The 22044-nt window shown below is 45.1% G+C and overlaps 1 protein-coding gene across 5 annotated transcripts in view; it reads right to left on the bottom strand.

The window, feature by feature from the left end:
* The window catches only part of hexa (hexosaminidase subunit alpha), a 54859-nt gene that overhangs the window by 28596 nt on the left and 4219 nt on the right, over positions 1-22044 (bottom strand). For 4 of the 5 annotated variants that reach the window (XR_016490358.1, XR_016490360.1, XM_036961273.2 and 1 more), the window contains exons 3-8: positions 17929-17994; positions 17793-17839; positions 17093-17203; positions 15013-15114; positions 4387-4519; positions 2024-2204 (exon numbers count right to left, since the gene is read on the bottom strand). Coding sequence is in view for 3 of the 5 variants with exons in the window: in XM_036961273.2 (XP_036817168.1) it covers positions 2024-2204; positions 4387-4519; positions 15013-15114; positions 17093-17203; positions 17793-17839; positions 17929-17994 (640 nt within the window). In the remaining 2 variants the exon portion in view is untranslated. Of the gene's footprint in view, positions 1-2023; positions 2391-4386; positions 4520-15012; positions 15115-17092; positions 17204-17792; positions 17840-17928; positions 17995-22044 lie in introns of those variants that run through there. The other variant, XM_090214776.1, reaches the window with a different exon arrangement.

The raw sequence follows: 22044 nt of genomic DNA, 5'->3' as shown, positions 1-22044 counted from the left end.
TACATCTGATGGTTATGTATTTAAGCTATAGTACAATACATCTGACGGTTATGTATTCAAGCTATAGTACAATACATCTGACGGTTATGTATTCAAGCTATAGTACATCTGATGGTTATGTATTCAAGCTATAGTACATCTGACGGTTATGTATTCAGGCTATAGTACATCTGACTTATGTATTCAAGCTATAGTACATCTGACGGTAATGTATTCAAGCTATAGTACATCTGACGGTTATGTATTCAAGCTATAGTACATCTGACGGTTATGTATTCAAGCTATAGTACAATACATCTGACGGTTATGTATTCAAGCTATAGTACATCTGACGGTTATGTATTCAAGCTATAGTACAATACATCTGACGGTTATGTATTCAGGCTATAGTACATCTGACGGTTATGTATTCAAGCTATATGTATTCAAGCCCCCCCCCGCCCTCAGAACAGCCTCAATGTGTCGGGGCATGGACTCAGCAAGGTGTCAAAAGCATTCGAAAGGGATGTAGGCCCATGCTGACTCCAATGCTTCTCACAGTTGTTCTCAAGTTGGCTGGGTGTTCTTTTAGGTGGTGGACGATTCTTAAAATGAATACACATGGGAAACTGTTGAGCATGAAAAACCCAGCAAATCAAGTTCTGAGATACTCAAACCGGTGCGCCTGGCACTACCATACCCCATTCAAAGGCACCTACTACCATACCCTGTTCAAAGACACCTACTACCATACCCCGTTCAAAGACACCTACTACCATACCCCTGTTCAAAGACACCTACTACCATACCCCGTTCAAAGGTACCTACTACCATACCCTGTTCAAAGGTACCTACTACCATACCCCATTCAAAGGTACCTACTACCATACCCTGTTCAAAGGCACCTACTACCATACCCCTGTTCAAAGGCACCTACTATCACACCCCGTTCAAAGGCACCTACTACCATACCCCGTTCAAAGGCACCTACTACCATACCCCTGTTCAAAGGCACCTACTACCATACCCCGTTCAAAGGCACCTACTACCATACCCCGTTCAAAGGCACCTACTACCATACCCCGTTCAAAGGCACCTACTACCAAACCCCGTTCAAAGACACCTACTACCGTACCCCGTTCAAAGGCGCCTACTACCATACCCCGTTCAAAGGCACCTACTACCATACCCCGTTCAAAGACACCTACTACCATACCCTGTTCAAAGGTACCTACTACCATACCCTGTTCAAAGGTACCTACTACCATACCCTGTTCAAAGGCACCTACTACCATACCCTGTTCAAAGGTACCTACTACCATACCCTGTTCAAAGGTACCTACTACCATACCCCGTTCAAAGGCACCTACTACCATACCCTGTTCAAAGGTACCTACTACCATACCCTGTTCAAAGGCACTGAAATATCTAGTCTTGCCCATTCACCCTCTGAATGGCACAAATATACAATCCATGTCTCAATTGTCTCAAGCCTTAAAAATCCTTCTTTAACCCGTCTCCTCCCCTTCATCTACACTGATTGAAGTGGATTTAACAAGTGACATCAATAAGGGATCATAGCTTTCACCTGGTCAGTCTGTCATGGAAAGAGCAGGGCTCTTAAGTGCTAGCACACACACACACGTACTGTACTGTACATTCTGATAATGTAGTGGTGTAATATTGTTACATGATGTACTGTTTTATATTTTGTGTTATGTGTAAAGAAAGTGCCTCAATGTGTTTGGACCACAGGAAGAGTAGCTGCTGCATTGGCATGAACTAATGGTGATCCCTGATAAATACCAATACAAATGTTTCGTATAGTCAGTGTGTATTGACACATTGGAAGTTAGACCATACAAAGTAGATGTACTGTAACGGACAACCCTCTTCACATCTCTCGACAAAACAAACGGAACAGTAGCAACAATTATGTCCTCACAGCATCAAGAGATACACTACTTTTTTATATATATACACACTTTCACTATTCAAAAAAATGTCAACAGTTAATCAAGTTTGTATAGCCTTATCAACCTACCAGCAGGTGAAGTCTACCTCGTCCCCTCCCAGATGGACGTAAGAGTCAGGAAACACTGAGGTGACCTCTTTAAACAGGCGGGTCATGAACTGGTAGCTGGAGGAGTTGGCTGGGTTCACTGGACCGAACGTCCCAGAGGGAACTGTGCCCTTATAGCAGGGGGTCAGGAGACCGGGCTGTCCTGAGGAGAGAGGGGTCAGGGGGTTATGGGTGGGGAGAGATGGGTCAGGAGACCGGGCTGTCCTGAGGAGAGAGGGGTCAGGGGGTTATGGGTGGGGAGAGATGTGTCAGGAGACCGGGCTGTCCTGTGGAGAGAGGGGTCAGGGTGTTATGGGTGGGGAGAGATGGGTCAGGAGACCGGGCTGTCCTGAGGAGAGAGGGGTCAGGGGGTTATGGGTGGGGAGAGATGGGTCAGGAGACTGGGCTGTCCTGGGGAGTGCGCTTATAAAACCTTTATAACGGCTATATAAGACATTATAACCTCTGTCATAGAACCTAAGATGTTATGAATCTAGTTAGCAATTCATAGTCCATCGGTAAATAGCCCACCCAATTTACCTACCTCATCACCATACTGTTTTTATTTATTTACTTTTCTGCTCTTTTGCACACCAGTATCTCTACCTGTACATGACCATCTGATAATTTATCACTCCAGTGTTAATCTTCTAAATTGTAATTATTCGCCTACCTCCTCATGCCTTTTGCACACAATGTATATAGACTCTTTTTTATTTGTTATTTTTCTACTGTGTTATTGACTTGTTAATTGTTTACTCCATGTGTAACTCTGTGTTGTCTGTGTCACACTGCTTTGCTTTATCTTAGCCAGGTCACAGTTGTAAATGAGAACTTGTTCTCAACTAGTCTACCTGGTTAAATAAAGGTAAAATAAATAAACAAAACATTTAAAAAGAAGCAGAGTCCATGACTGGGTGTGTGTTACCTTTGCCCCATGACTGGGTGTGTGTTACCTTTGCCCCATGACTGTGTGTGTGTGTGTGTGCGTGCGCGCGCGTGTGTGTGTTACCTTTGCCCATGACTAAGTGTGTGTGTGTGTGTGTGTACCTTTGCCCATGACTGAGGGTGTGTGTGTGTGTTATCTTTGCCCCATGACTGTGTATGTGTGTGTTACCTTTGCCCCATGACTGGGTGTATGCGTGTGTTACCTTTGCCCCATGACTGGGTGTATGCATGTGTGTTACCTTTGCCCCATGACTGGGTGTATGCATGTGTGTTACCTTTGCCCCATGACTGTGTGTGTGCACGTGTGTGTTACCGTTGCCCCATGACTGTGTGTGTTACCTTTGCCCCATTAATGTGCGTGTGTGTGTTACCTTTGCCCCATGACTGTGTATGTGTGTGTTACCTTTGCCCCATGACTGGGTGTATGCGTGTGTTACCTTTGCCCCATGACTGGGTGTATGCATGTGTGTTACCTTTGCCCCATGACTGTGTGTGTGCACGTGTGTGTTACCGTTGCCCCATGACTGTGTGTGTTACCTTTGCCCCATTAATGTGCGTGTGTGTGTTACCTTTGCCCCATGACTGTGTGTGTGTGTGTTACCTTTGCCCCATGACTGAGGATGTGTGTGTGTTACCTTTGCCCCATGACTGTGTGTGTGCACGTGTGTGTTACCGTTGCCCCATGACTGTGTGTGTTACCTTTGCCCCATTAATGTGTGTGTGTGTGTTATCTTTGCCCCATGACTGTGTATGTGTGTGTTACCTTTGCCCCATGACTGGGTGTATGCGTGTGTTACCTTTGCCCCATGACTGGGTGTATGCATGTGTGTTACCTTTGCCCCATGACTGTGTGTGTGCACGTGTGTGTTACCGTTGCCCCATGACTGTGTGTGTTACCTTTGCCCCATTAATGTGCGTGTGTGTGTTACCTTTGCCCCATGACTGTGTGTGTGTGTGTTACCTTTGCCCCATGACTGAGGATGTGTGTGTGTTACCTTTGCCCCATGACTGAGGGTGTGTGTGTGTTACTTTTGCCCCATGACTGTGTGTGTGTGTGTTACCTTTGCCCCATGACTGTTTGTGTGTGCGTTACCTTTGCCCTATGACTGAGGGTGTGTGTGTGTTACCTTTGCCCCATGACTGAGGGTGTGTGCGATTTTCCTTTGCCCCATGACTGAGGGTGTGTGTGTGTGACCTTTGCCCCATGACTGAGGGTGTGTGTGTGTGACCTTTGCCCCATGACTGAGGGTGTGTGTGTGTGTGTGTGACCTTTGCCCCATGACTGAGGGTGTGTGTGCTACCTTTGCCCCATGACTGTGGGTGTGTGTGTTACCTTTGCCCCATGACTGAGGGTGTGTGTGCTACCTTTGCCCCATGACTGTGGGTGTGTGTGTTACCTTTGCCCCATGACTGGGTGTGTCCCGGGGAGTCAAATTCAGCCAGGACCCTAATGCCTCTGAGTCTGGCGTGGGCGATAACCCTCTTCACGTCTATCTGGGTGTACACATGGGTCGACGGATGGAACGCCCCCTAGGACACACAGAGCCGAGCAGAATATCAGCCAAGCACAACATCAGATGACAATAGAATATTGAAGGAGGCAGGTAGCCTAGCAGTAATAGAATATTGTTGAGGGCGGCAGGTAGCCTAGCGGTAGGAGGGCGGCAGGTAGCCTAGCAGTAAGAGGGCGGCAGGTAGCCTAGCGGTAGGAGGGCGGCAGGTAGCCTAGCGGTAAGATGGCGGCAGGTAGCCTAGTGGTAAGAGGGAGGCAGGTAGCCTAGCGGTAAGCAGGTAGCCTAGCGGTAAGCAGGTAGCCTAGAGGTAAGCAGGTAGCCTAGAGGTAAGAGGGAGGCAGGTAGCCTAGCGGTAAGAGGGAGGCAGGTAGCCTAGCGGTAAGAGGGAGGCAGGTAGCCTAGCGGTAAGAGGGAAGCAGGTAGCCTAGAGGTAAGAGGGCAGCAGGTAGCCTAGCGGTGAGAGGGCGGCAGGTAGCCTAGCGGTAAGAGGGAGGCAGGTAGCCTAGCGGTAAGAGGGCGGCAGGTAGCATAGCGGTAAGAGGGCGGCAGGTAGCCTAGCGGTAAGAGGGCGGCAGGTAGCCTAGCGGTAAGAGGGCGGCAGGTAGCCTAGCGATAAGAGGGAGGCAGGTAGCCTAGCGGTAATAGAACATTGTTGAGGGCGGCAGGTAGCCTAGCGGTAGGAGGGCGGCAGGTAGCCTAGCGGTAAGCAGGTAGCCTAGCGGTAATAGAATATTGTTGAGGGCGGCAGGTAGCCTAGCGGTAGGAGGGCGGCAGGTAGCCTAGCGGTAAGCGGGAGGCAGGTAGCCTAGAGGTAAGAGGGAGGCAGGTAGCCTAGCGGTAATAGAACATTGTTGAGGGCGGCAGGTAGCCTAGCGGTAGGAGGGCGGCAGGTAGCCTAGCGGGAAGAGGGAGGCAGGTAGCCTAGCGGTAGGAGGGAGGCAGGTAGCCTAGCGGTAAGAGGGAGGCAGGTAGCCTAGCGGTAAGCGGGAGGCAGGTAGCCTAGCGGTAAGAGGGCGGCAGGTAGCCTAGCGGTAAGCGGGAGGTAGGTAGCCTAGTGGGAAGAGGGAGGCAGGTAGCCTAGCGGGAAGAGGGAGGCAGGTAGCCTAGCGGTAAGCTGGAGGCAGGTAGCCTAGCGGGAAGAGGGAAGCAGGTAGCCTAGCGGGAAGAGGGAGGCAGGTAGCCTAGCGGGAAGAGGGAGGCAGGTAGCCTAGCGGTAAGCTGGAGGCAGGTAGCCTAGCGGGAAGAGGGAGGCAGGTAGCCTAGCGGTAAGCGGGAAGCAGGTAGCCTAGCGGGAAGAGGGAGGCAGGTAGCCTAGCGGGAAGAGGAAGGAAGGTAGCCTAGCGGGAAGAGGAAGGCAGGTAGCCTAGCGGTAAGCGGGAAGCAGGTAGCCTAGCGGGAAGAGGGAGGCAGGTAGCCTAGCGGGAAGAGGGAGGCAGGTAGCCTAGCGGTAGGAGGGCGGTTTGAACGTGGAAGTATTTTATTTTTGTATAAAAGTTTTCCTTCTCGAACATGTGAACTTTCATGTGCCTTAATAATGGTTTATGCCATCTGTAAATATTAATAAAATGATAAATTACGAGCTTAGTTGGTTAAGCCACAGAAAAAGTCAGTAACCTTCCCACTAGCCATGATTAGCTGAGACAATGAGTGGGCTGAACATGCCAAGCGATGAGTTTGGATTGGTGTAACTGAGTCAGGTATGTTGTCCTCCTCGCTCGCACACGCTATTTCAGTTCTGCCCACACATTTTCTATAGGATTTAAAGGTCAGGGCTTTGTGATGGCCACTCCAATACCTTGACTTTCTGGTCCTTAAGCCATTTTGCCACAACTTTGGAAGTATGCTTGGGGTCATTTTCCATTTGGAGACCCATTTGCGACCAAGCATTAACTTAAGCAAGACTGATGTCTTGAGATGTTGCTTCAATATATCCACATCATTTTCCCGCCTCATGATGCCATCTATTTCGTGAAGTGCACCAGACCCTCCTGCAGCAAAGCACCCCCACAACATGATGCTGCCACCCCCGTGCTTCACAGTTGGGATGGTGTTCTTCGTTTTGCAAGCCTCCCCCTTTTTCCTCCAAACATAACAATGGTCATTATGGCCAAACAGTTCTATTTTTGTTTCATCAGACCAGAGGATATTGTTGGAGTAGTGGCTTCTTCCTTGCTGAGCGGCCTTTCAGGTTATGTTGATATAGGACTCATTTTACTGTGGATATAGATACTCTTGTACTGTTTCCAAGGTCCTTTGCTGTTGTTCTGAGATTGATTTGCACTTTTCGCACCAAGGTACGTTCATTGCTAGGAGACAGAATGCGTCTCCTTCCTGAGCGGTATGACGGCTGCGTGGTCCCATGGTGTTTATACTTGCGTACTATTGTTTATACAGATGAACGTGGGAACTTCAGGCGTTTGGAAATTGATCCCAAGGATGAATCAGACTCGTGGAGGTCTACAATTTCTATTCTGAGGTCTTGGCAGATTTATTTTGATTTTCCCATGATGTCAAGCAAAGTGGCACTGAGTTTGAAGGTAGGCCTTGAAATACATCCACAGGTACACCTCCAAATGACTCAAATGATGTTAATTCGCCTATCAGAAGCTTCTAAAGCCATGACATTTTCTGGAATTTTCCAAGCTGTTTAAAGGCACAGCCAACTTAGTGTATGTAAACTTCTGACCCACTGGAATTGTGATACAGTGAATTATAAGTGAAATAATCTGTCTGTAAACAATTGTTTGAAAAATGACTTGTGTCATGCACGAAGTAGATGTCCTAACCGACTTGCCAAAACTATAGTTTGTTAACAAGTGTATGTAAACTTCCGACTTCAACTGTATACGGGTAAGAGTCTAGCTATAGTTTCAGATATTATGCATTTCTAATTTTGCCAAAGTTGTTTTTATCGCAAATTAAAGTTTACTGTTGGCTGGCTTGCTAGCTAACAATACGTTTATGATCTGTGTGTAGTAATGTTATCTCAGAATGCCATTTCACATTGCTAGTTATAGCCTAATGTAGACTAACTTTAACTAGCTATGACAATCGGTTTGAATTGCTAGTACTCTATCGATTAGGATTAAGGTTCACTGTTTAGGTAGTATGTCTGAACAGATGATTACACGACTCATCAAGTTAGCCAAGTGTGTCTGACGGTGATTACGGCTATCTACTGTATAATAAGCCAAAATATTTGTATCTGGATTGTGTCTATCAGCATCAGTAGAACACGCCTGACTCCCCTTCACCAGTCACACAAGGAGAATGGTCTAATGCCTCCCATCAGAAAGACCTGTAGAACACACCTGACTCTCCTCACCAGTCATACAAGGAGAATGGTCTAATGCCTCCCATCAGAAAGACCTGTAGAACACACCTGACTCTCCTCACCAGTCATACAAGGAGAATGGTCTAATGCCTCCCATCAGAAAGACCTGTAGAACACACCTGACTCTCCTCATACAAGGAGAATGGTCTAATGCCTCCCATCAGAAAGACCTGTAGAACACACCTGACTCTCCTCATACAAGGAGAATGGTCTAATGCCTCCCATCAGAAAGACCTGTAGAACACACCTGACTCTCCTCATACAAGGAGAATGGTCTAATACCTCCCATCAGAAAGACCTGTAGAACACACCTGACTCTCCTCACCAGTCATACAAGGAGAATGGTCTAATGCCTCCCATCAGAAAGACCTGTAGAACACACCTGACTCTCCTCATACAAGGAGAATGGTCTAATGCCTCCCATCAGAAAGACCTGTAGAACACACCTGACTCTCCTCATACAAGGAGAATGGTCTAATGCCTCCCATCAGAAAGACCTGTAGAACACACCTGACTCTCCTCATACAAGGAGAATGGTCTAATGCCTCCCATCAGAAAGACCTGTAGAACACACCTGTCTCTCCTCATACAAGGAGAATGGTCTAATACCTCCCATCAGAAAGAGAGCTGGCCCAAACAAGAACAGGTTACACCTGAAGCATGAGGACATGCAGCGAGCGGTGAACTTCAACAACTACGCAGAGGATAATGCAATAGTATTACCAGGACACAAACACTTTGGAGGAAAGCTGCTGCCATCCCATGTGACAAAGGCAGCAGTGTGGCGTCTCTACAAGGACTCGATGACAACGCTTGGTATGTAAAGCGTAAACACATTTGAATGATTTAATTGACCTCCAACATGATTGGCACTACTTTCATTGATCTCACATTATTTCTGTATTTTCCAGAGGTACGTGTAGTGGGGCTGTGTGTTATCATTTTAACTTCCAGCTCCCAAGATTGTTTATGTTTGCAGTGCTGCTGCTCTGCACATTTGTAGGTAAGTGAACCTTACCTGATAATGATCCATTACATTTTTTTTAAACTTGATGTTCTTTTGCTGTTTGCAGGTGCACTATCCTCCTGACCCTATGTAGCCAGGTCCATCTACTATCCTCCTGACCCTATGTAGCCAGGTCCATCTACTATCCTCCTGACCCTATGTAGCCAGGTCCATCTACTATCCTCCTGACCCTATGTAGCCAGGTCCATCTACTATCCTCCTGACCCTATGTAGCCAGGTCCATCTACTATCCTCCTGACCCTATGTAGCCAGGTCCATCTACTATCCTCCTGACCCTATGTAGCCAGGTCCATCTACTATCCTCCTGACCCAGGTCCATCTACTATCCTCCTGACCCTATGTAGCCAGGTCCATCTACTATCCTCCTGACCCAGGTCCATCTACTATCCTCCTGACCCTATGTAGCCAGGTCCATCTACTATCCTCCTGACCCAGGTCCATCTACTATCCTACTGACCCTATGTAGCCAGGTCCATCTACTATCCTCCTGACCCAGGTCCATCTACTATCCTACTGACCCTATGTAGCCAGGTCCATCTACTATCCTCCTGACCCAGGTCCATCTACTATCCTACTGACCCTATGTAGCCAGGTCCATCTACTATCCTCCTGACCCAGGTCCATCTACTATCCTCCTGACCCTATGTAGCCAGGTCCATCTACTATCCTCCTGACCCTATGTAGGCAGGTCCATCTACTATCCTCCTGACCCTATGTAGCCAGGTCCATCTACTATCCTCCTGACCCTATGTAGCCAGGTCCATCTACTATCCTCCTGACCCTATGTAGCCAGGTCCATCTACTATCCTCCTGACCCGATGTAGGCAGGTCCATCTACTATCCTTCTGACCCTATGTAGCCAGGTCCATCTACTATCCTTCTGACCATATGTAGCCAGGTCCATCTACTATCCTTCTGACCCTATGTAGCCAGGTCCATCTACTATCCTCCTGACTCAGGTCCATCTACTATCCTCCTGACCCGATGTAGGCAGGTCCATCTACTATCCTCCTGACCCGATGTAGGCAGGTCCATCTACTATCCTCCTGACCCGATGTAGCCAGGTCCATCTACTATCCTCCTGACCCTATGTAGCCAGCTCCCATCTACTATCCTTCTGACCCTATGTAGCCAGGTCCATCTACTATCCTCCTGACCCTATGTAGCCAGGTCCCATCTACTATCCTCCTGACCCTATGTAGCCAGCTCCCATCTACTATCCTTCTGACCCTATGTAGCCAGGTCCATCTACTATCCTCCTGACCCGATGTAGGCAGGTCCATCTACTATCCTCCTGACCCGATGTAGCCAGCTCCCATCTACTATCCTTTTGACCCTATGTAGCCAGGTCCCATCTACTATCCTCCAGACCCTATGTAGCCAGGTCCATCTACTATCCTCCTGACCCTATGTAGGCAGGTCCATCTACTATCCTTCTGACCCTATGTAGGCAGGTCCATCTACTATCCTTCTGACCCTATGAGGCCAGGTCCCATCTACTATCCTTCTGACCCTATGTAGCCAGGTCCATCTACTATCCTTCTGACCCTATGTAGCCAGGTCCATCTACTATCCTTCTGACCCTATGTAGCCAGGCCCATCTACTATCCTTCTGACCCTATGTAGGCAGGTCCATCTACTATCCTTCTGACCCTATGTAGGCAGGTCCATCTACTATCCTCCTGACTCAGGTCCATCTCCTATCCTCCTGACCCGATGTAGGCAGGTCCATCTACTATCCTCCTGACCCTATGTAGCCAGGTCCATCTACTATCCTCCTGACCCGATGTAGGCAGGTCCATCTACTATCCTCCTGACCCGATGTAGGCAGGACCATCTACTATCCTCCTGACCCGATGTAGGCAGGTCCATCTACAATCCTTCTGACCCTATGTAGCCAGGTCCATCTACTATCCTTCTGACCCTATGTAGCCAGGTCCATCTACTATCCTCCTGACCCTATGTAGCCAGGTCCCATCTACTATCCTTCTGACCCTATGTAGGCAGGTCCATCTACTATCCTCCTGACCCGATGTAGCCAGGTCCATCTACTATCCTCCTGACCCGATGTAGGCAGGTCCATCTACTATCCTCCTGACCCGATGTAGGCAGGTCCATCTACTATCCTTCTGACCCTATGTAGGCAGGTCCATCTACTATCCTCCTGACCCGATGTAGGCAGGCCCATCTACTATCCTCCTGACCCGATGTAGCCAGGTCCATCTACTATCCTCCTGACCCGATGTAGGCAGGGCCATCTACTATCCTCCTGACCCGATGTAGGCAGGTCCATCTACTATCCTCCTGACCCTATGTAGCCAGGTCCCATCTACTATCCTCCTGACCCTATGTAGCCAGCTCCCATCTACTATCCTTCTGACCCTATGTAGCCAGGTCCATCTACTATCCTCCTGACCCGATGTAGGCTGGTCCATCTACTATCCTCCTGACCCGATGTAGCCAGCTCCCATCTACTATCCTTCTGACCCTATGTAGCCAGCTCCCATCTACTATCCTTTTGAACCTATGTAGCCAGGTCCCATCTACTATCCTCCAGACCCTATGTAGCCAGGTCCATCTACTATCCTCCTGACCCTATGTAGGCAGGTCCATCTACTATCCTTCTGACCCTATGTAGCCAGGTCCATCTACTATCCTTCTGACCCTATGTAGCCAGGTCCATCTACTATCCTTCTGACCCTATGTAGCCAGGCCCATCTACTATCCTTCTGACCCTATGTAGGCAGGTCCATCTACTATCCTTCTGACCCTATGTAGGCAGGTCCATCTACTATCCTTCTGACCCAGGTCCATCTACTATCCTCCTGACCCTATGTAGCCAGGTCCATCTACTATCCTCCTGACCCGATGTAGGCAGGTCCATCTACTATCCTCCTGACCCGATGTAGGCAGGTCCATCTACAATCCTTCTGACCCTATGTAGCCAGGTCCATCTACTATCCTTCTGACCCTATGTAGCCAGGTCCCATCTACTATCCTTCTGACCCTATGTAGCCAGGTCCCATCTACTATCCTTCTGACCCTATGTAGCCTGGTCCCATCGACTTTTTAACTCCTCACAACTGCAGTGGCCAAACCCAGAACACGTTTGTGCTCTGGTACTGTACCTGGTGGACCATGCACAAGCTCCACCACAGTCTGGACCTTCACTTCCTGATCACAGGCCACACCAAGTTTGCCCCCTACTGGTGCTTCGGCCTCATCGAGCAGCGCTTCAAAAAGACCAGAGTGAACACTGTGTCTGAAATTGCAGGTGTTGTGAAGGACAGCACTGTGACAGGGATCAACATCCCTCAGCTGGTTGGACTGGAGGATGGTACGGTGCTGGTGGAAAGCTATGGCTGGCAACAACACCTGATGAAGCAGGACCAGCACTTCAGGTGAATATAATTTTCCTTGCATTGTATGAGGTCATTCTTCTTATCCTTGTTATGCAAGGTTGTAATATCTTCTCAATTATTTTGTGATTTCCTGTTTTACAGCTTCGATGCTCTGGAGCCTAGTGTTGTTGTCACCAGGGAGCGTTCAGACTCAGTAGGGACCAGGTTTCAGCTGCTGCACAACGCTGACATCCTTCCTCCCATAGATGGTCTGCCTGTACAGGCACCAACCTGGACTGGACACAGCTTGACAAACATATATTTTTGAGAAGATCAGGGAGTTTTGCGACGAAGAGGCTATGGACATCACAAGCCCTGCACCAAAGTCAAGGGCAGGACAGAAACAGACTCTCCGAATATAGATTCCCTTGTTCATGCGTGGTTCGGACGGACCAGTCATCAGCACTATCTGCAGTGCCTCTATTCAAATGACTCTCTGCTAACACACACGCCATGCGTTGCTGCTACTATCTATTTATTTTTTTATCCTGCTGCTCAGCCACTTTAACCCTGATTGTATTGTTGGAATTGGCTTAACTTTGAACATGGAGATAGTAAATGAATGATAGGAAATGAAAGAGACTGGGTTTTATGTCTCTGTGGGAGGACAGATAGCTGTGGAATGTGTTGGGGGGACGGGAGCAGAGCACCGTGTTGATACAGGGGAGACAGATGGACATCTGTGGATTAGGTGAAGGAGGGGTTGAGGTCAGGAGGTGAGGACAGGTCACCTGAAGGGAGTAATAAGGGTTTGCGATCTTGTTACTCTTTTCCTGTTAAATCATAAGAAGGATTGGAGAGAAGGAGAAGTGTCTTAAGTGGGACATAAATATCTGGATGAGACAAATGTTGTCTGAATTACAGAACCTTTGGGCAGAATTAAACTTGGTTAAAGCTTCTCTAGTGGTTATTTACCATGAAAAATAAGAACCTAACTACCTCATCTATCACTGATATTGTACATACTGTATATCATTTTCTTTATATTGCTACTAAGCAGGTAGCCATTTGGCTGTACCACTTACACCTTCTGTAGCTGGGGGTTACAGCATTTCTTTCACGTGACCCATCAGTTTAGACAAGTGTGTCTGGTTAAGAGTCATCTAATATTTATAACATATTTATATCTGGACACTCAGTTTACCTGGAATGTTTCCTTATTGTAGGCTACTACCACTTTTAGTCTTCATCTTTACAACACTACTCACTGTTTAGCACATGACCTCACATGTGGATCCTTAAAGAGATGGGTGGGGCTGGTTTAAGAGGTTGTGAACAATGCTGAATGGGTGTAGACAAAGGAGGTTTACAAAAATATTCAAGGGACATTTTCTCAAAGGTGAGTTTACACGTTTATCAACTTTCAAAGCAGAACTACTTTCCCATTGGTCCTCAAAAATGCAGTGTATGATATACCATTGTAGCTCTGAGTCTCTAGTTTTATCCAAGGTATAAAAAAAACACAATTTGAAATGTTGCTAAGTAAGACAGTTTTGAGCCGGTTGGTCACACCTCTGCTTCCAATCATTACGCACGCCTGGACTTCATCATCACCTTGATTACCTTCCCTTTATTTATCCCTCAGTAGCCTCAGTCATCAGGCAGTATTGGTTTTGTTCACGTTCAGTACGCGTCTCCTGTTTTGTTGCCTTGTTTCAGGTCTATTAAACTCACCTTCTGCACCGGCTTCCTGACTCCAAACGTTACACACACAGACATTGAGAGGCACACGCAGGTAAGGTAAAGCACCCTGGGACAAAGAGCCAATCACAACATCAGCTGAACAAAACCGATCTGTTTCTGTTCACCTGCCAAATCCTTATAGAATTGTGAAACAGAATTGGGACCAGGCTTACAGTTAACAGTTCAGCTGCAGAACATCTTTTCAGCAACTCATTATCAGAACCACCTGTGTCTATCCAGTTTCCTCAAGTGGAAGGGGAAACTACAGTGGAGGCAGGTAGCCTAGTGGTTAGAGCCAAGGGCCAGAAAGCGAAAGGTTGCTAGAGGTACTAATCTTGTTCCTGGTACTTCATAGCACAAAAACACCAACTCGACCAATGGCATAAATCAATTGTCAACTCCAGACACTACCCCACACATCTAGTCTCAGACCTTATCTCCCCCAAGGCTAAAGGAGGGAGTGACTGGCGCACAGACATCGTGGAATCCAGTAATTGGTTCCCCATTAATCACACCCTCCCTTCACGTGGTTTAAGAATGATATTCTGCATAGCACCAGGAACATGTGAAAGACAAGCCTGACCTCTCCCCTCTCTGGGCCCCAGGTGACTGAGCCCCCGCTGAGGGAAGAAGTGCAACTGCCAACACCAGAGTCCAAAGGGATACATTCTAATAAGTATCTGACATCAGCATATTATGCAGATAGGACATCTTAATTATCTATGTTACCCAACTCATTATGATTCTTCCACTTTCCAAGTGAAATGAAACACATTTAAAAAGAGAACCTGACAGCTTAGCACTCTACATGTTCCTTCAACACTTGACTTAAGTCCTGCAGTTATACAGCTTTATTACTGGTTATAAGCATGTTTATAATGTGCCTTTATATTGTATTATAACATCATAATGCATTATTAATGCTTTACCATATCCCAGGCCAGAGAGCTCCAGTTCCAGTCCTCTCACCTTGCTGGTTTAACATGTCATAAGGCTTTATGTTTTATAATAGCATCATAAGGCATTATAAATGTTCAGCTCCATTACAGGTTCTCTCCTCTCACCTTGCTGCTGAGGTCAGGGAAGGTGCTACTCTGGTAGGGGAAGGAGGGGTCGTCCACGATGTGCCAGTGGAACACATTGAACTTGTTGTAGGACATCGCATCCTAGTAAACAAGGAAAAGGATCTGAAGTGAGTATCATTTATATATACCCTGTCCGAGTCAGATTAAGCCTAGTCCAGGACTAAAAATCATTCAATGGAAATTCACCATTCAAAGTGCTTTGTAGTCTAGAATGCGTAACGTGAGCTGAGAAACTGGACCTCAATGTTATAACTCAAATGTATATACAGAACCAGTCAAAAGTTTGGGCACACCTACTCATTCAAGGGTTTTTCTTTATTTGTACTATTTTATACATTGTAGAATAATATTGAAGACGTCAAAACTATAAAATAACAACACATATGGAATCATGTAGTAACCAAAAAAGTGTTGAACAAATCAAAATAGATTTTAGATTTTAGATTCTTCAAAGTAGCCACCCTTTTCCTTGATGAGAGCTTTCAACGCTCTTGGTATTCTCTCAACCAGCTTCACCTGGAATGCTTTTCCAACAGTTTGGAAGGAGTTCTCACATATGCTGAGCACTTGTTGGCTGCTTTTCCTTCACTCTGCGGTCCAACTCATCCCAAACCATCTCAATTGGGTTGAGGTCAGGTGATTGTGGAGGCCAGGTCATCTGATGCAGCACTCCATCACTCTCCTTCTTGGTCAAATAGCCATTACACAGCCTGGAAGTGTGTTGGGTCATTGTCCTGTTGAAAAACAGATTATAGTTCCACTAATCGCAAACCAGATGGGATGGTGTATCGCTGCAGAATGATGTGGTATCCATGCTCATTAAGTGTGTCTTGAATTATAAATAAATCACAGACAGTGTCACCAGCAAAGCATCATCACACCTCCATGCTTCAAGGTGGGAACCACACATGCGGCTACTCTTCGTTTCACAAAGACAAGGCAGTTGGAACCAAAAATCTCATCAGACCAAAAGGACAGAATTCCACCAGTCTAATGTCCATTACTCGTGTTTCTTGGCCCAAGCAAGTCTTCTTCTTATTGGTGTCCTTTAGTAGTGGTTTCTTTGCAGCAATTTGACCATGAAGGCCTGATTCACACAGTCTCCTCTGAACAGTTGATGTTAAGATGTGTCTGTTACTTTAACTCTGTGAAGCATTTATTTGGGCTGCAATTTCTGAGGCTGGTAACTCTAATGAACTCATCCTCTGCAGCAGAGGTAACTCTGGGTCTTCCATTGCTTGGCGGTCCTCATGAGAGCCAGTTTCATCATAGCGCTTGATGATTTTTGCGACTGCACTTAAAGAAACTTTCAAAGTTCTTGAAATGTTCTGTAATGACTGACTTCATGTCTGAAAGTAATGATGGACTGTCGTTTCTCTTTGCTTATTTGAGCTGTTCATGCCATAATATGGACTTGGCCTCTTACCAAATAGGGCTGTTTTTTTATTTTATTTTACTTTACTAGGTAAGCTAGTTGAGAACAGGTTCTCATTTACAACTGCGACCTGGCCAAGATAAAGCAAAGCAGTGTGACACAAACAACAACAACAGAGTTACACATGGAATAAACAAACATACAGTCAATAACACAATATAAAAAAAAAAAGTCTATATACAGTGTGTGCAAATGGCGTGGGTCTGGCGATGAATATGTAGCGAGGGCCAGCCGACTAGAGCAACTCTACCTTGTCACAACACAACTGATTGGCTCAAACTCATTAAGGAAAGAAATTTCACAAATTAACTTTTAACAAGGCACACCTGTCAATTGAAATGCATTCCATGTCACTACCTCATGAAGCTGGTTGAGAGAATGCTAAGAGTGTGCAAAGCTGTCATCAAGGCAAAGGGTGGCTACTTTGAGGAATCTAAAATGTATTTTGATTTGTTTAACACTTTTTTGGTTACTACATGATTCCATATGTGTTATTTCATAGGTTTGATGTCTTCACTATTATTCTACAATGAAGAAAGGAGTAAAATAAAGAAAAACCCTGGAAGGAGTAGATGTGTCCAAACTTTTGACTGGTGCTGTATGTGTAAATATATATATCTTTACCAGGGTCTTCAGAATAGCGTGTAAAGGAAGGTAATGACGTGACGTATCCAATAATATCCCTCGGAACTGGAAGCGGGGAAAGTCTTCTATCTTAGTCTCATTCACAAAATACTGAAATAAATCAGATTGATAGAGAACAGAAATGATCAGATCAAGTTTGATCCATTTTTGCAAATCATATTGTTGGCAGCATGTTGACTGTTCAGTTCTCTCACACACACACACACACACACACACACACACACACACACACACACACTTTGGTGAGTAAAAATTGATTCAGATTGAAAATCCTATAACCCCTAACCTTAACACCAAAATCATTAACCCTAATTATAAACCTAATTCCAACCATTATAACCTTTTTAAAAGTGAAGAACGACCACAATGTCCTCACTAGTGAGTTGTTTTCCCTACTTGTGAGGACTTCTGGTATTCAGTAGTACAAGTACACACACAGTAGGCTACCTGGGCGGCAGGTAGCCTAGTGGTTAGTGCGTTGGACGTAACCGAAAGGTTGCAAGATCGAATCCCCGAGCTGACAAGGTAAAATCTGTAGTGCTGCCCCTGAACAAGGTAGTTAGCCCAATGTTCCTAGGCTGTCATTGAAAATAAGAATTTGTTCTTAACCGACTTGCCCAGTTAAATAAAGGTAAAATAAAATAAAACACACAATGTTGACTGTTCAGTTATGACTTACCTCCCCAAAGTCATCTTGGTAGACCAGCTGACTGAATGACTCCAAACCTGTTATTTACCAGAGGACATGTGGTTACATCATCAAAGGACATCATTGATCATATTGATCACTGATTTCTAAACACTTGTGTTTCTACCTCTGAGTGCTCCCCATACCGTCTCAGCCCTCAGTGCTGCCTGGCCCGAACACACACTCAGCTTGTCTATAACACAAGAAAGAAAGATTCAAATCAGCCTTATGGGTATTCAGAGGTGTAAAGTAACTAATTACAAATACTCACGTTACTATAATTTAGTAACTTTTCAGAGTACTCGTATTTTTCAAAGTCAGTCATTTTTACTACTACTGGAAAAAAATCTAATTAAAGTAGAAGTACTTCTACTGAAGTAGGATATTTCAGTACTCTTTCTGAACAATGTGAGTGAGAGGGACTTTGAGTGAGGGGGTGAGTGAATGAACTTAGTTCCTACATTCATTTCAGTGAAAAAGGGAGTTTGAGTGAGGGGGTGAGTGAGGGGATGGGTGAGTCAAGGGGTGGGTGAGCCAAGGGGTGGGTGAGTGAACTTCATCAATTTCCTCTCTTCCGTTTTCAATGTGATGATTAACGACGTTCAGGTTCAGACATTCCAATTCACTAATTATCAAAGATACATTTTATTTTATTTTAAAGAACGTGTCAAACTCATTCCACAGAGGGCTGAGTGTCTGTGGGTTTTCGCTCCACCCTTGTACTTGATTGATTAATTATGGTCACTAATTAGTAAGGAACTCACCACACCTGGTTGTCTAGGTTCTAAAAAAACAAAAACCCGCAAACACTCCGCCCTCCATGGAATGAGTTTGCCACCCCTGTTTTAAAGGGTAGGGCGTGTTGGTTCCACTTTTCTGGGCTCCGTTATTTACTGAACAAATAAGGAATACTCAAAATGTGCACTTATAAATCAGAACTATCTTAATCAAAATACAGCTGTAGACAGAAGTCAAAGATCAAACATACAACTGATGTCTCTCCAGAGTTCTGCCCCGAACAAAAGAAAGACTGGATCTTATATACCCGAGGTCACACCTTACGGTGCGCTCTCCTATGTCAAACCCTGCATGTGCAGCTCAAAGAACAAGTTATTCTTAACACAAGGTTTCTGAGAACCTGTCTCAGTGGCATGCAAATCTGCCCTTGTTTCAGAGAAAAACAGACACCGTCTCTCTATCACCCTCAGTCCCTTTTCTCACAGACGCGGGGCTGCACGTTTTGGCAGAGAGCTAGACACAGACAGAGGCCTCAATATTCAGCTATACGGTGAGCATAAGTACAATGGCATGTAAGCAAATTAACAACAACATAATCAATGGAGGGGGTCTTCAGAAGACCCACATAATCAATGGAGGGGGTCTTCAGAAGACCCCCATAATCAATGGAGGGGGTCGTCAGAAGACCCCCATAATCAATTTGAATCCTTCAGAAGCATGAGTTTTTACTCACCACAGTAAGTGTGTGTTAGTAACTTAGTTGTAATAGCAATCTGGTTACCTATAACTAAACATTATTTTTGTGCATATTTATTAACTTATATCCGGATATCATCTACACTACCCACAATGCACTATTTCTCAACGTCATATGGAGACACAAGAAGAAGGGAAGGGGTGTGGGGGTATAGGTACGTCTCTCTCCAGAATACGCTCTGTCTCCCGCTAATTTGTGCACCATCATTGTTTAATTGTGTGAATTGTTTTAACTTGGTTACATAATGTTTGTTATATATTTTGTTATATATTTTAGTTGAGCACGCAAGAGGAACACCTGGCTTGTGTGCAAATGTAGCAATTGGAGGATGTCTGAAATAGTATTTCTGATGGTTTTAACTAATAAAAAGCATGAGCTGGCGCACACGCCCCAAAACAGTAGGTGCTGACTAAGGGCAGTAAAAGTGTAGGTTATGAAAATAAATAAGGAGAGTCGGACACTGTATACAAACTATCCATCGCTGTGCCTTCTTCAGGGTGAATGAATGCTTGACCCAGGTTATGTACAGTGCAATGAATGCAACCAATGACAATAGTGAGTCATAGTTGGATGATGAGAATTATAAACAATAGTTTACAGCATGTTGGATATATTAGTAATAACATCAGCAGATTAATTTAAGGTACAATACCAGTCAAAGGTTTTTGAACACCTACTCATTCATGAGTTTCTTTATTTGTACTCTTTCTACATTGTAGAATAATAGTGAGGACATCAAAACTAATGCTATCTAATGCTAATGCTAACTATCTGCTAAATTGTAATTATTTGCTCCAATGGCCTATGTTTTGCCTACCTCCTCATGCCTTTTGCACACACTGTATATAGACTTTCTTTTTTCTACTGTGTCATTGACTTGTTTATTGTGTTATTGGCTTGTTTATTGTTTACTCCATGTGTAACTCTGTGTTGTTGTTTTTGTCGTACTGCTTTGCTTTATCTTGGCCAGGTCGCAGTTGCAAATGAGAACTTGTTCTCAACTGGCCTACCTGGTTGAGTGTGCACAGCTGTCCTCAAGGCAAAGGGTGGCTACTTTGAAGAATCTCAAAAATATTTTAATTTGTTTAACACTTTTTTGGTTACTACATGAGTCCATATGTGTTATTTCATAGTTTGTGTCTTCAAAACTTTTCAGCAATATAGATAAATATAGGTAAAAATAAAGAAAACCCCTGGAATGAGTACGTGTCCAAACTTTTGACTGTTACTTCTCTGCAAAAATCTGGGTAAAATATTGAAAGGAAAGTGGGAATTATTAGATAATTTGCAAATAAATTCATTAAAAATCCTACAATATGATTTTCTGGATTTTTTTTCTCATTTTGTCTGTCATAGTTGAAGTGTACCTATGATGAAAATTACAGGCCTCTCTCGTCTTTTTAAGTGGGAGAACTTGCACAATTGCAAATCCATCATTACGTGTAACATTTATTTTTTTTACATATTTTTTATTTCACCTTTATTTATCCAGGTGGGCTAGTTGAGAACAAGTTATCATTTACAACTGCGGCCTGGCCAAGATAAAGCAAAGCAGTGTGAACAGACAACACAGAGTTACACATGGAGTAAACAATAAACAAGTCAATAACACAGTAGAAAAAAATAGTCTATATACATTGTGTGCAAAAGGCATGAGGAGGTAGGTGAATAATTACAATTTTGCAGATTAACACTGGAGTGATAAATGATCAGATGGTCGTGTACAGGTAGAGATACTGGTGTGCAGAAAAGTAAATAAATAAAAACAGTATGGGGATGAGGTAGGTAAATTGGGTGGGCTATTTACCGATGGACTATGTACAGCTGCAGCGATCGGTTAGCTGCTCAGATAGCAGATGTTTAAAGTTGGTGAGGGAGATAAAAGTCTCCAACTTCAATGATTTTTGCAATTCGTGCCCTCCGATTTGACACACTGAACTCTGTCTGCAAAGTAGTTGGTGAACCAGGCAAGGCAGTCATTAGAAAAACCGAGGCTACTGAGTCTGCTGATAAGAATATGGTGATTGACAGAGTCGAAAGCCTTGGCCAGGTCGATGAAGACGGCTGCACAGTACTGTCTTTTACCAATGGCGGTTATGATATCCTTTAGTACCTTGAGCGTGGCTGAGGTGCATCCGTGACCGGCTCGGAAACCAGATTGCACAGCGGAGAAGGTATGGTGGGATTCGAGATGGTCAGTGATCTGTTTGTTGACTAGGCTTTCGAAGACCTTAGATAGGCAGGGCAGGATGGATATAGGTCTGTAACAGTTTGGGTCCAGGGTGTCCCCCCCTTTTAAAATGGGGATGACTGCGGCAGCTTTACTCATACGATATGAAAGAGAGGTTGAACAGGCTGGTAATAGGGGTTGCAACAATGGCAGCGGATAGTTTCAGAAATAGAGGGTCCAGATTGTCAAGACCAGCTGATTTGTTCTTAGTTCTGCATTTTTTGAACGGAGCATGCTTATCTAAGATGGTGAGGAAGTTACTTTTAAAGATTGACCTGGCATCCTCAACTGACGGGATGAGGTCAATATCCTTCCAGGATACCCGGGCCAGGTCGATTAGAAAGGCCTGCTCGCAGAAGTGTTTTAGGAAGCGTTTGACAGTCATGAGGGGTGGTCGTTTGACTGCGGACCCGTAGCGGATACAGGCAATGTGGCAGTGATCGCTGAGATCCTGATTGAAGACCTCTTCATGCTTTGTAAGTAGGAAAACCTGCAAAATCGGCAGCGTATCAAATACT

This window comes from Oncorhynchus mykiss, chromosome 2 (assembly GCF_057628025.1).
Source record: "Oncorhynchus mykiss isolate SJ-2025 chromosome 2, ASM5762802v1, whole genome shotgun sequence".
In the NCBI taxonomy this organism is placed as follows: domain Eukaryota; kingdom Metazoa; phylum Chordata; class Actinopteri; order Salmoniformes; family Salmonidae; genus Oncorhynchus; species Oncorhynchus mykiss.
This window is presented reverse-complemented; position numbering and strand designations above follow the sequence as displayed.